General features: G+C 54.6%; 1 protein-coding gene across 1 annotated transcript; it reads left to right on the top strand.

The window, feature by feature from the left end:
* The first annotated feature begins 586 nt into the window (after positions 1–586).
* On the top strand, positions 587–14492 carry TRPV6 (transient receptor potential cation channel subfamily V member 6). Its single transcript, XM_042974098.1, has 15 exons — positions 587–835; positions 8422–8519; positions 8669–8791; positions 9107–9244; positions 9542–9640; positions 9743–9918; positions 10290–10436; positions 10519–10731; positions 11046–11132; positions 11232–11308; positions 11521–11686; positions 12062–12128; positions 12501–12769; positions 13768–13874; positions 14167–14492. The coding sequence occupies exons 1-15, from the start codon at positions 708–710 to the stop codon at positions 14444–14446; spliced, it is 2175 nt and encodes a 724-aa protein (XP_042830032.1). The 5' UTR covers positions 587–707; the 3' UTR covers positions 14447–14492.
* Positions 14493–14559: the final 67 nt, after the last annotated feature.

The raw sequence follows: 14559 nt of genomic DNA, 5'->3' as shown, positions 1-14559 counted from the left end.
ACTTGGTTTTCATGTTTACATACCTATTTGGGGCCAGGCTAGAGATTAAAGTGGAAGAGTGAGAAAAAGCTGAGTCTCCAGGAGGGAAAGACACAGAAAAGACCCTGGGAGAGAGGTGGGCGCTACTCATTCCCTGTGGGGCCCGTCAGTCCCCAAGGCCTGCGACTCCTCCCCTCCTCCCTCAGGCCTAGTCTCTCAGGCTAGTCTGACCTGTCCAGGCCTTTCTATAAAAGGTCACCAGGTGTCCCAAAGTCCAAGGGAGGCCTCTCCATTCTTTGAAGGCCTCCCCTTCCTGGACTGGCCTGGGGGCAGGGAGAGAGACCCAGGCGGGCAGGGAGGGAGTTTACGCAAGGCCAAGGCCGCAGATGGAAGGCAGGTCGGCTGGCCTGTCTCTTTAAATCTCAGGTAATTTGGGAGGAGGGTGGGAGTGTCTGCAGGCTCGCTGGCTCCCAGGAGGAGCTCCCGGGGAGGAACCCGGCCGAGGGAGTCCCAGCTCTGCCAGGTGTAAGAACCTCAGAGCCCTCTGGAGTCGGGCTCTGGAGCCTCGGGGAGACTCCTCAGGGAGGTAGGGACCAGGGAGGTAGGAGACGGGACCTCTACAGGGCGAGGGCAGGCCGGCCCTTGGGGGTGCTGATGTGGCCCCAAGGCTGAGTCCTCTGGGGGTCTGGCCTCGGCCTCGGCCCCCCAAGGAGCCGGCCCCACACTCCATGGGGTTGCCGCTACCCAAGGACAAGGGGTTCATTCTCTGCCTGTGGAGAAAATTCTGTAGTTGGTTCCAGAGACGGGAGTCATGGGCCCAGAGCCGAGATGAGCAGAACCTGCAGCAACAGAAGAGGTAAGCCTCAGTCTGCTCCCTCGCCCCTCCCAGCCCTCCCTGCCCCCCCACCCCCCCTTCCTCCCCCTCTCCCCCTTCCCCTCTCAGTCTTTGTTTGGCACCTCTATTTGTACAAACTGTGCTTCCAGGCCTGGCTCCTGGGGAGCATTGTGTCTCAAAGGTCTTAGCCGGTGGGGCTAGCTCCCCTGGACGCCAGGTGGAAGGGGAGGGAGCTGGCATGGGCGCAGGTACCACCGGCTTTAAGATCCAGTCTAATTATGCAAGCCCTTCGCACTTCCCTAAAGGCCCGGGCCACCTTGCTGGGCCCTGGGAAGATGTGGCATCATGGAGCCGCCAGCACAGAGGTGCTGGTAGGTCGGGACAATGCCGGATGGCTGTATTCCCTGGCCCCAGAGCAGTCTGTCCTGCAGAAACACGTAACGCAGGCACATACACACGCGGGGAGTGGATGGATGAATGATTGAATGAATGAGGCAGACAAGGAACTGCAGGCATCAGTGACCACAGAAGACAAGAGGTGGTCACGGCTGCCGTTCCTATGCATTATCGCCACCAGCAGGCATTGACCAAGGCTGAATGCCAGACACGGGGATGATTTATAACCAGAGCTGGGACCCAGCCCTGGACTTCCTTACCCTCTACGGGGGAGAGGGGTGTGGATGCTTGGCCACATACCAGATGTGCGTAGGACCCATGCTCACCTGAGAGGCTCTAAAGTTTGAGTCCCTGAAAACTTCCCTAAACTCTGATGTCCCCACCCCCTAGGAGAGAGAGGAGAGGAGACATCCCTGCGTGAGATGTCCTCTCTAAAGTGTCCGTGGGTCTCCCTACCCAGGTGCTGATGCCCTAGAAGGGAGTCCTTCTGGTGGGGTGGAGCACCCCACCAGAAGGAGCACCTTCTCAGGGTCCCTGAGAAGGCAGTTAGCACATGTCTCTTCACAGAGGAAAGCCCAAACGTTTTGTATCTGAGGGTCTTTCTCCATCTCCAAGAGCAGAGGCCTGCCTGAGCCTGCCAGGGAGCGCCTGTGGTTTTTCTTCCTTTGCCCCAGGATTCTGGGCTGGGGGTGTTTTCCTTTTTGAGCTTTGGCTTCCCCTCTCTCACACCAGCCGCCCACTTCTCTCCCCCCGGGCCTGGGAGAGTAGGGGCTGAGCGCATGTTTGACTGATGACATCTTGAGGCACAGAATGGCATTGTTGTTGGAGAATAGGCCGTCACTGGTTCCACTCTTCCCTACCCACTCAGGACCCCGGGGCTGGGGGAGCCAGACACAGATCACAGAAAGGCCTGGGGCTTGGAAGGGGTGGCAGAGTCGTTCTGCGTGCCAACAGGGCAAAGCAGAGGCAGGGACCACAGTCTGGCTGCTTCCACTCATCTTTTCGGCCTCTATTTCTTCTGAAGACCATTGGTGGGCCTCCTCTTGCAGCCTTGGGCCAGGAGGGCCTGATGTCACTTTGAGGGATCCCCTCCTTTCCTGATCTCCCTGCCTGGTTCCATAGTTTCTCAGCCCTCTCCTTCCCACCCAGAGCCTGGAGTATTGATTCCCCTCTGGGTGGGCACTTCCAGGAAGGACACTGAAATTGCCGGAAAGGGAAGCGTCCTAGGTTTTGCAGTCAACCGGCCTTAGGGGAGACCTGCCCATAACTGGGCAATTAGGAGATGACCATGTAAGTGGGGACAATATGACAGGTGAGGAGGTGGGCTGATGGCAGAAAGCAGCAGACGATGTAATGAGTACCTATCTTGTCTTCTATAACCCCAAACCTGTGGGGGGCAGTGCCGGTATCCCCTTGGGAGTGAGGCTGGCCCAAAGCGAGCAAGTGGTGAAGTCAGCTTGGTGCCAACAGCTCAGAGGGGCCTCTGGGTGGGGCTGGCGGATTCCAGGGAGTGGAGCGTAGTTCAGTGAGAGGGAAAGGCTCCGTGGTCTCCCCAGGATGACCAGGAACCCAGCATTCCTCTCTCTCTAGCAGATGTGTCTTGGGTCTTGGTCCCACTGCCCCCTCTGCTTAAATCCACAATGCTGGACCCAAGCTGAACCATTACCTTTCTCCCGTTTCTTCTTCGTCATCTCTCCCTGGACCTTGACTTGTCTTGTTTCCTGAGATTCAACATACTAAACCCTTATGGAGCATAAAGCACTCTGCCAGACTTGTAGAAAATGAACATGACCTCCCTGCCCTCGAGGAGCTCACGTTCTCATGGTCAAAATGCCTCAGGATGCCGCTACTTGGGTGACAAGTGAGCTTGGTGAGTGTCCTAAGAAGGGCATAAGCACGTGTCATGGGAGCAGAGAGGACGACACTGCGGTATCTGATTCTGCCTGGTGTCGGTATGCTGGGCAGCTCCCAGAGGCTCTCACATGACCCCGTTGCTGGCACTTTCTCCCTCCCACTAGATGGTGGCAAGGCAGTGAACACGGAAGGTTCTCCTCTGCTTAAATAGATAGCTGTATAAACACGTGAAGCCATGGGTCTGTGAAAAGTAAACTGGGCCTCTCCAGTGTGTTGGGACTCCCTGCCTCAGGAAGCACAGCAGACATGCATGTTGCAGGCACTTGTGCTAAAGCTGCAGGACTTGGAGGGGCGGACCGATTCCAAGTCTGCAAATAACCACTTTTCTCCCAGCTTTGGCTTCCTCATCCACTCGCCAAGAACCTGAGCGGGAGGGAGACAGCCCACAAGTGGCCAGCGTATGCACGCATGCTTCCTCCCCACACACGACTGCCTTCATCTGTGGTCACTGCTCTGGGCTGACCCCCTCCCCCTGAGAGAAATCAGGAAGAGCCATAAAACTAGAAGAACCACATAATTTAGCGGTGAGAGCCTGGGGCTAGGTTCTTGGTCAACCGTTCTGCTTTTAACTCTGTGTGATCTAGCCACAATCTGGTTGTGCTGCCTCAGTTTCCTTTTCTGACAAGTGAAAGACTCATTCAGCCCATGCCACAAGGTTGTAAGGAGCAAACGTGATCATATCCTTACGACCTCTATACCCTTTTGGAAGCTGAAAAGCACATTTAACAAATGGGATTACTGTGATGAAAAAAACCAAAAATACAACAGTCAAAGGCAACACCCAACATTGGCAGGAGTTCGAGGGGCTGGGCACCTCCTTTCTATCAGGGCTGTATCCTCCTGGGAACCTGTACGCTGAGCTCCACGTCGCGTGTGCCCTCCCTTTCCCAAATGGCGTGCTCGTGTGACAGGGTGCTTGGAGACAGACCAGTGGGACCCATGTCTGTGGACATGGCTCCTGTGCCTCTAAGCCCTCTCCAAAGCCTGATCCACAGAGAAGAGGGATGGGGAAATGGCCAGTGGGGTCCCAGTCCCAGCTCTGCCTCTGACTTGTTTGGACAAGTCACCTCGGGACTCCAGGCTTCTTTCTCCATCTGGGACATGGACAGATAGGTTAGATTTCTAGCAACTTTCTAGCTCTAAAATTTTGGTTTGAATTCTCCTCCAAAGGCGCTCTGGATCTTGTCTCGTTTCCAGCAACCAAATGCAGAACTTTGCTCATGTGCACGTAGGCATGGACACATTCTCAAGAAGGAAGAGGTTGAGTGTGGGACTTCAGCTCAGGTCATGATCTCATATTTCATGGGTTCAAGCCCCGTGTCCCCACATGGGGCTCTGTGCTGACAGCTCAGAGCCTGCTTCAGATTCTGTGCCTCCCTCTTTCTCTGCCCTTCCCCCACTTTCACTCTGTCTCTCTCTCAAAAATAAGTAAAACAAAAACAAAAACAAAAACAAAAACAAAGAAGGAAGAGGAGGGGAGGACAGAGTGCAGGAAACAGGGAGAAAGGGAGTGAGAGATCCTTTCTGCTGGCCCAGAGGGAATCTTAAGGAGGAGATCAGTGATTTGTTGACTATGTAAAAAATGGGTAGGTTTTGTAATATGGTTTTCACCAGTCTAATATTGAGCAAAACCTTTCAATTTTATAATTATTGTTCAGCAAAATAAAGCATGCTAAATTCTGAAAACAGGTTTCATACTGCTATAAGTTCAGATTTTGTCTGTAATTTCTTTTTGCTACTTAATCAGCAAGTGCTCCAAAGGCTTTACCTTTTTGTTTCTCTCTTAAATATTTAACAATCTGTAAGAAAACACGTATAGGGAGTTTCTCATTCTTTTTAATGCGAAGAGTCCTCTTTAAAAAAAAATCGTTTATGAACAATTCAAGCTATAGGTCAGGAATTCCCTACCTTGCAGATGGACATTTTGGACAGAATAATTCTTCGTTGTAGGAGACTGGCCTGCATAAGATCCTCCTGAACAGTATCCCTGCCTTCTACCCGCTAGATGCCAGTGGCACCTCTCCACCCTACACCAGTTGTGACAACCAAAAATGTCTCCAGGTGTTGCCAAATTCCTTGGTGGGGGGGGGGGGCGGGGGTGGGGGTTCACCCCTGGTTGAGAGCTACAGCTCTCAACCACCATTTGTAAATAAGAGATTCTGGTAGCGATGTTAACTAATCTACTAAATAAAGTAAAATTTCCTCCTGGAAGGGACCAAGTATAATGTAACCATTCAAACCAGAAGGTATGTTATCAGTATCTCCTCTTCCTGTCTTGGGGAGGTGCCTGGTAGAGACCTAGTAAAGACGTGTAGATTTTGCTCCAGATCTAAACGTCTGTGCTGGGTTGCTCTGGTAGAAAACACTCGTGTCTCAGGCACAAAAATTGTTGGATGGGTCTGCTCTTGTGCCTTTTTTCTGGGTCCCAAGGGTAGTCAGGTTTTGGGGTTCCGGCTGACTGCCAAGATCCTGACTGAGGGCTTTCTCTGCTGTCCCCTTGTGGCCCTATGGTGCCACTGCAAGTAATTGCTTTATCTGATCCCCTCCGAACCATTCATACACTGCCCCCTTTTTCGCTGAATTCTGGAGTTTGCCACCCAAAAGAGACCAGTTCTCTACAAACTTTGCCAGATAAGATATGGGACATGGAGTTAAATTCGAATTTCATATAAATGATTAACAAGTTGTTAGTATGTCCCAAATGTCACATGGGACATAGTTATATTAAAAAAGTATTGGTTGGAAATCTAAAATTAAAATCTAAAGGAGCATCCTGCATTTTTATTTGGTAAATCTGGCAAGCCCCAATGGACAGTAACTCCTTGTTGTTTTCCAGCCCACTAGGGTAGTCGGCAAGGCAAGAAAAAGAGCACATAGGAATGGAGGCTTGTGGGGAACATTTGTGGCCTTCAGAGACATGTAGGGACCCAAAGGGGTGTCTGTAGGCCTTCCACCAACTAGCCTCCCCACTCATATTTTAGGAAGTAGGGAGCAGAACCCTGCACTTGGGTAAGAAGCTCCCTTGGGTCCATTTGTAACTTTGCCATTAACTTTAGTCAAAATAGGCCATAGAGCCAGAAGCTAATTGAAAGAGAGCAGGGAAAGGAAACAGACAGGAGAAAGCGGCTGACCTCCGCCCTTAAGTGTCCCTTGTGTAGAGGAAAGACAGTACTAATCACAACACACAGTGAAAGATGCAAAAATAAAGGGCCAGACTATACAGTGTGGAAAACTTCCTGGGAGGGTGTGTATGTGTGTTGGGGAATAGGGCTGGCTCTAGAATATTTACAGAGGAGGGGTTTGGGCAAATTGTTGGAAAGGCAGTGGTGGTGGTGAAGGGGGTGTGGAAAATTTGCTTTGCAGCTGTGTTTGTATATTAAGCATACTGTTTTTTACTTAGATTATATGTTCGCCTAAGGTTGGCTTAAAGGGTGGCCAATGGAGATAATAAGCAGGGGCAGTGAGGCCACACTACCTTCTGGTACTGCTACAAATTCATTCATTCTGCAGATGGTGGTGGAGTGTCTACCATATGCAGAGCACATCCCTAGGCATTGGGGCTACAGAACAGAAACGAACAGGGTGAGGCAGACGCTCTGGATTCCAGGTGGAAGTTACATATGGCACAAGCCTCCGGAGAATGGAGTGTTCGGGGGCGGGGGGTGGCAGTGGTGGGGCCAGAATAGCTGGGATAAGGAGTGAATGGGAGGAGGAAAGAGGGGAAAATAAGGTCACCGAAGCTAGAAAGGATCTCTGTATTCCTTCTCCGTGGGCATTTAAGGACCCATCAGACCTTTCTTTTCTTTTCTTTTTACATTTATTTATTTTTGAGAGACGGGGCACAAGTAGGGGAGGGGCAGAGAGAGAAGGAGACACAGAATCCGAAGGAGGCTCCAGGCTCTGAGCTGTTGGCACAGAGCCCGACGCAGGGCTCGAACTCACAGACCGTGAGATCATGACCCGAGCCGAAGTCGGACGCTCAACCGACTGAGCCACCTAGGCGCCCCTCCCATCAGACTTTTCTAAACGGTGATGGCAATGCCATTTAGAGGGTGTACCTTGGCAGCATGGAGAAGGACGGATTGGGGGTAAATAGGGCACGGGAAACTAGCTAGAATATTTTGCAAACGAGGGGCAGAATAGAGAATGAAGACATGAACGATGAGGGTAGGTAGGCACGAGGATGTAGGGATTGAATGTTGAATTGACAAAGCCTGATGGCCATCCAGGTGGCATGGAAACGGGGGCGGGGAAGCTGGGGCCAACACTCTGGGGGATGTGAGTCTTGTGGTCCTTCCTCCTCTCCCGATCACCCTTCCGTCCCAGCTCTTGGAGTTGATTTCCTGCCAGCACCAGTGTGTGATCTTCCATTCACATAGTTGGCCATCTATGGGTAAGTGGCGTTATTTCATTTAGATCCCATAGAAAGACCAAATGGCTCTGGGCCAAGAGAGAAATTGAACAAAGGGGGGCCCATGGGTCTTAGTTGGGCTAAGTTTTTATAGTAATACAGGTTTTTAGATCATTGTAGGAATAAAAGTCAAAAGGGTTTGGTGAATCAGAGAAGATGATTTGTGTGTGTGTGTGTGTGTGTGTGTGTGCCTGAAACAAGTGAGAAGCAGACAGAAGTAGAAAGAAACTATACTCTGCTTAGGGGTCAGAACAAAAAGGATCCACTGTTGCTCTCTGACTGAGCTCTGAGGATGCTGTTGTTGGAAAGGAAGTGCCAGGATCAACGGGCTTTGCTGAGAAGGTCTGGAAAGGCAAGCATCATGCCGCTGGGGAAATCTAGCCTCTGCATGTTGACTTTCTTCACAAATATGAGGGAGGAATTCCTTGTACCCTTAGTCCATGAAAACAAGGCTTATCTCGGGGGTAATCACAGGGCACTTAGTGAAGCTAAACAGGGTTGCCCCAGAGGTCAGTAGGTCAGGAGGTGAATGAGTACTTTAACTCCTCCCCTCCATACCCGATATGCACAGATAACACACACACACACACACACACACACACACACACACACACACACGTATTCTGGTCCCAGCACTCAGGGGATGGGAAACCAGTCACTGATGCTTCTCCCACACAAGCTGAAAGGGGGAACAGTTGGTTTGGGGTAGCTAACCGGTCAAGAAAAAATCCGGCAACCCTCCGGACGCTGCTGACCTCAATTCCCTGGATCAAGTTCAGGGTCATGAGGTGCACGTGTCTGTATATGAAGGAGCCAAGCCATCAGCCCTCACTGCGCCACTGGGCACGCTCACCATCGCCACCTTTCTGATCCCATTCCCTTCTAGGATCTGGGAGTCTCCTCTCCTTCTAGCTGCCAAGGAGAACAACGTCCAGGTTCTCAACAAGCTACTCAAGTATGAGGCCTGTGAGGTGCACCAGAGAGGTAAGGGGCAGAGCCCTCAACACCCGTCAGAGCTACACATGTGGCTCCCAGTATAGCCCAGGACCTTCTGTGGTGGGCCCCTAAATGCCTATGGTCACCATGCCCCTGCCCCATGGAAGCCATACGACTCTTCTTTCTGTCAACACCAGGAGCCATGGGGGAGACAGCACTGCACATAGCGGCCCTCTATGACAACCTGGAGGCCGCCGTGGTGCTGATGGAGGCTGCCCCGGAGCTGGTCTTTGAGCCCATGACATCGGAGCTGTACGAGGGTGAGGGTGCTGGGTGTTTTAAGCCAGTCTCTGCAGTGGATTAACTCGGGACGACCAAAGAGGGCTTCGTTCCTCCCCCCCTCTCCCTGTGTTCTTGTCATCCTCACCGCGCACCGTTAGAACACCAACCCCCCAAAATGCAAGGGGAGAAGAGGCAGCAGCTGGTTTCCCTGGGTACCCTGCCAGACCGGGGGCTCCGTCACACTCCCCTGCCACCTCAGGCTGCGGGAGTGAGGAGGACTGGGTGTAGATATGGGAGGGACCCTTGCAGGATCCTGGGGACAGACCCCATGACTGAGGCTCTCTCTGGGCCAGGTCAGACCGCCCTGCACATAGCCATCGTGAACCAGAACGTGAACTTGGTGAGAGCCCTGCTTGCCCACGGGGCCAGCGTGTCTGCGAGAGCCACAGGCACGGCGTTCCGCCGCAGCCCCCGCAACCTCATCTACTTTGGTGAGAGCGGGGCCGGGGCTGGGAGGAAGGGACATGGGGAGGTGGGCAAGAGCAAAGGGAGGGCGGGCCGAGGAGCGCTTCGGCCCCCGGAAAAGCCGGAAGCGGCCGGGCCTTCCAGGGTTTCAGGCCAGAGCCAAGCCTCCCCGCGCCGCGTGCTCCATCCCTGCCTCTGCTTCTGCTGACGAGCGTCCCCGAGCCCAGAGCTGCCACGCGAGGGCAAGGAGGCAGTCACTCGGGGACGCTGCCCATCCCCCAGCCCATCGGGCCCTCACGGCAGCGAGCCTTCTGTGTCCACAGGGGAGCACCCCTTGTCCTTTGCTGCCTGCGTGGGCAGTGAGGAGATGGTGAGGCTGCTCATTGAGCATGGAGCTGACATCCGGGCCCAGGACTCCCTGGGTAAGAGCTGGGGGCCGGGAGGGCAGGGGCCACCCCAGGTCGGGCAGGGCATCAGCGGGGACTTCAGCGCAACGGCCTCGTGACGCCCGCGTCCTCCCCCAGGAAACACCGTGTTGCACATCCTCGTCCTGCAGCCCAACAAGACCTTTGCCTGCCAGATGTACAACCTGCTGCTGTCCTATGATGGGCGCAGGGACCACCTGCAGTCCCTGGACCTCGTGCCCAATCACCAGGGTCTCACCCCCTTCAAGCTGGCCGGAGTGGAGGGCAACACCGTGGTGAGGGACACTCCCCTGGCCCCATGGCGGCCTTTCAAAGACCCTTGGTGCCCAACTGCCCGGAGGGTGGGGCCCCTTCCTCCATACTCCCTCGCTAAATGCTCAGCCTCAGGGACCCCTGGGCGGGAGGCTTTGAGAATGTCGCTTTAGGACATCTGCTCTGGGAGCCCGGTGTTCTGTTCCCTTTGCCCGTCCTCCTCTTTCAGATCCTTATAGGGTGTGTGGGAAAGAAAGACAACCAGAAAAAAGGAGGCTCACGCAACTAACTGTCCATCAGTCGCAAGGAGCGGGCCGTAGCCCTCGTCAGCGGTGGAGACCCCCCGGCCCAGCTTCTCACGCTGACCCTCCGACTCACCACCGTGTCTTCTCAGATGTTCCAGCACCTGATGCAGAAGCGGAAGCACATCCAGTGGACCTACGGGCCGCTGACCTCCACTCTCTATGACCTCACTGAGATTGACTCCTCAGGGGATGAGCAGTCTCTCCTGGAACTTATTGTTACCACCAAGAAGCGGGAGGTACGGGTCGTAGGGTCAGAAAGCAGCTGGCGAGGGAAGTCAGGGTCTCCGAGGTGCCCGCTCTATTTTCTTTCTGCCGCAGGCTCGCCAGATCCTGGACCAGACCCCGGTGAAAGAGCTGGTGAGCCTCAAGTGGAAGAAATACGGGCGGCCGTACTTCTGCGTGCTGGGCACCATATACCTGCTGTACATCATCTGTTTCACCATGTGCTGCGTCTACCGCCCCCTCAAGCCCAGGACCAATAACCACACTGGTCCCCGGGACAACACGCTCCTACAGCAGAAGCTACTTCAGGTGACGCCCTAGGGGCGGCTGAGCTCAGGGCAGGATTCAGCTCTCTGTCCTTCCTCAGCCCCGCATCGCTTACCTGCTCTCCAGCCCCCGTTTCTCCCCTCACCCAGCTCTCAATTACGTAGGCACAAACTCAAAGTACAGGCACACAGAAACACACATATGCTCAAAGAGCAGTTTGAGAGATCCCAGCCTACCAGGTTAAAAACAATCCTACAGGGCTGGTGACTTTATACAGGAGACACGGACTCGTGCCCAGGGACAGACAGGCAGGATGCACGGGGTCCCTGAGTGTTCTGACCCTGTTTCCCCTTCAGGAGGCCTATGTGAGCCCCCAGGATGACCTCCGCCTGGTGGGGGAGCTGGTGACCGTCATCGGAGCTGTGCTCATTCTGCTTGCAGAGGTGAGGATGGTCAGGATCTAGGGTGAGGCTGTTGGCCCCAGGGATCCAGCCCGAGCCCCAGTCTACAAGTGCCTTTGTGTCTTCCTGGCCTCTCTCCAGATTCCAGACATCTTCAGGGTGGGGGTCACTCGCTTCTTTGGACAGACCATCCTCGGGGGGCCATTCCACGTCCTCATGTGAGTCTCCTTGCTCTCCACCAATGCCCCCACTCACTCCCTGGTTTCCCGACCCCTGGACAATCACTGGAGAAAATTAACTCCAGAGATCCTTCTCCAGTGATTGTGTGCCCTTGTGTACTGAACTTGGGGAGGCCAAATGTGAGTGTGTGGGTGCAGTCCCCAGGACAATCCTGGTCTCTTCTCATTCCCCCTCTGCTCCCCACCCCCAGCATCACCTACGCCTGCATGGTGCTGGTGACCATGGTGATGCGGCTCACGAACGCCAATGGGGAGGTGGTGCCCATGTCCTTCGCCCTGGTGCTGGGCTGGTGCAATGTCATGTACTTCGCCCGAGGATTCCAGATGTTGGGCCCTTTCACCATCATGATCCAGAAGGTCCGTGCCCCCAACCCCCCCCCAAGCTTTCTAGAGAAAGGTCCTGGAGTGGGGGCTGTGGCAAACATTTTTCTGAAAGACCAGATAATAGATGGAAGATTTTGCAGCCACATGTGGGTCTCTATTGCATTTTCGTTCCTTTTCCTCCTCCTCCTCCTTCTTTTTGTTTTCTCAATCCTTGAAAAATGTGAAAAGCATTCTTAGTTCAAGGGCCATACCCAAACAGTCCAAGGAGATTTGCCATGCAGCCACAGCTTGCTAACCCCTGGAGGGCAGAACTGTGGGACTTCTCGGGGCGAGTCCAGTGAGAGGCTGCAAGGGGCAGTTGCTCAGGGGACCCATGTGGAGGTATTTTCCTTCCTCTCCTCCCTTTAGATGATTTTTGGCGACCTGATGCGATTCTGCTGGCTGATGGCTGTGGTCATCCTGGGCTTTGCCTCAGGTAAATCATCTGGCCGGGAAGGGGCCGTGGGAAGGGGAGATTGGAGGAGGCTGGAGAGCCCAGAATGCCTGCGGATAAATGTGGGGGAAGCTGGGAGGGAAGACAGGGATAGGAGGCTGTCAGGTCTGAGGATGGAACATGCCTGGAGGTGAGACAAAACTGGGAGTGCTTTCAGACGTGCCTCTTGGGATCAGGATAAGCCATACTGAAAATAAGGGAATATAAGAACCCAAAGCATGGAGCATGGAGGGCTGGATGGGGACACTGGATGGAGAAGAGAGAAACAGGGCTGGAATGGGCAGCAAAGAGCTGGCCGTGGTCCAGTCTGGTATGTGGTTGCCATGGTAACTCTCACCCCCTTGGGTGGAGCAGCCTTCTATATCATCTTCCAGACAGAGGACCCCGACGAGCTGGGCCATTTCTACGACTACCCCATGGCGCTGTTCAGCACCTTCGAGCTGTTCCTCACCGTCATCGACGGGCCTGCCAACTATGATGTGGATTTGCCCTTCATGTACAGCATCACCTACGCTGCCTTCGCCATCATCGCCACGCTGCTCATGCTCAACCTCCTTATCGCCATGATGGGTGACACTCACTGGCGGGTGGCCCACGAGCGGGATGAGCTCTGGAGGGCGCAGGTGAGCCCCCTGGTGGCCGGGAGGGCTAGTGCAGGCCATTCCCCCCAAGCCAAGGAGCAAGCTGAACTCAGACAGAAGCAGGATATTTTGACCCCACGTAGGTTTAGACGGTTTTACTGCGCAGGACACAAAATAACGCAGAGTATTCGCAATACAACGGACTAATATCTGAACAGCTGAAAAGAATTCCTCATCATTTTCCCAAAAAGTCAAACCTCAGGCTTTTCTAGAAGAATCAACAAGAAATACAACTAATGGTGGCTGAAAGTGCATTTAGGAAATCAGTCTGTAAAACCTGACGCCGAAAACTTGGACAGGTTTAAAAAAATGCTACAAAAACTTCCCAGAGGAGCGGAAGTCATCTTCGGTCAGATCATCACGATGGAGACAGAAGACCATTAAATGAGTCAAAGCACCGCTTAAAAATATACTTAGAAAATAATTTCTCTCCACAAAAATAAAAATGCAACCCCCCCAAATTGAATGGCACTTTGCTGTGCTGTGTAGAAAACAGAGTTAAAAGGCCCTAGGTTGGCTAAATGGGGTTTGCTCGGGAAAATAGGTTCCCATGCACATGTCCTGATATTCGATTTCTCAGTAGGGTGGTAGCATTTATAAGTGGCCTTTACGTCTGTAGGGTCAAAATATCCTGTGGCCCTGAGGATCCCTTTCTGTCTGCTTTGCCCTCCTTCCTGTCTCCTTGGGGCGGGGTCCCTCAACCTCCTGCAGGATCTGCGCGGATGTCGGGTCCCGGGGTAAAGAGCTGTGGGCTCATGTCCCATGGACTCTGTCCCACAGAAGAGGGTCAGCCAAGCTGACACCCCGCACCCCCCAGCTTGGGGGTGTTGTCCCCTCTTGGAGGCCATGAGCTCCTGCGTTTCCTAGCTACTGCTACACTGTCCTTCCTCCGCCCGACGCCCTCTCCTCTTCCCGCCCTCCTCAGTCGATTTCTCGGTCAGCACCCCACCTCTGATGGCCCCTTCGGCCCCCACACGCAGGTGGTGGCCACCACGGTGATGCTGGAGCGGAAGCTGCCTCGCTGCCTGTGGCCTCGCTCAGGGATCTGCGGGCGCGAGTATGGGCTGGGGGACCGCTGGTTCCTGCGGTGAGTTCCCGCCGGGCTGGACGGCCTCGTGCTCCCGGGGCCCTGCGCCCGTTGACCCGCGTTGCCCGGGGGTCCCTTAAGGGATCCCTGCTGTTAAGGGAGGGGCCCCGCTAGATGCTCGGGCCCCCGAAAGCCGCCGCTGAGATGCCGGCAGCCCCCGTGTGCGCACTAGCCGCAGTGGTGGGAAAAGGCCGGTCACGGTGGGATGGGGTGAGCGGAGGACACGACGCGGGCGCGGGTCCGGGCCAGCCCGTTCGTCGTCGGCTGCCTCTCACGGCCTTGCGCTCCACAGGGTGGAAGACAGACAGGATCTCAACCGGCAGCGGATGCGGCGCTACGCACATGCCTTCCACATCCCGGGCTCCGAGGACTCGGACAAAGCCTCGGAGAAACTGCGGCTGGACCACCCCTCTGGCCCCCACCTGTGTCCGTCCACCCCCTCGGTGTCCCGAAGTACCTCCCGCAGCAGCGCCAACTGGGAGAGGCTTCGGCAAGGCACCCTGAGGAGGGAACTGAGGGGGTTGGTCAACAGGGGTCTGGAAGACGGGGAAGGCTGGGAGTATCAGATCTGAGCCCACTCTGCCGTCTGGCCCCAGCAGCTGCTCTCATTTTCCCCGGGGGGGGGGGGGGGGACATCAACACGCAAAACCCAAACACCTCTCCCCAGTGGGGGAGGAAGGCAGAA

Source organism: Panthera tigris, chromosome A2 (assembly GCF_018350195.1).
Source record: "Panthera tigris isolate Pti1 chromosome A2, P.tigris_Pti1_mat1.1, whole genome shotgun sequence".
NCBI lineage: Eukaryota > Metazoa > Chordata > Mammalia > Carnivora > Felidae > Panthera > Panthera tigris.
The sequence above is the reverse complement of the archived record's forward strand: the minus strand, read 5'-3'. Positions and strand labels throughout refer to the sequence as shown.

What these genes read in the sequence shown, in the direction of transcription:
- TRPV6 (XM_042974098.1), top strand. Translation starts at nt 708, where the DNA reads ATGGGGTTGCCGCTACCCAAGGACAAGGGGTTCATTCTCTGCCTGTGG. An exon ending in CCGGGCCCAGGACTCCCTGG is followed by an intron (nt 9,641 to 9,742) that starts GTAAGAGCTGGG and finishes GTCCTCCCCCAG; the next exon opens with GAAACACCGTGTTGCACATC. An exon ending in TGCTCATTCTGCTTGCAGAG is followed by an intron (nt 11,133 to 11,231) that starts GTGAGGATGGTC and finishes GCCTCTCTCCAG; the next exon opens with ATTCCAGACATCTTCAGGGT.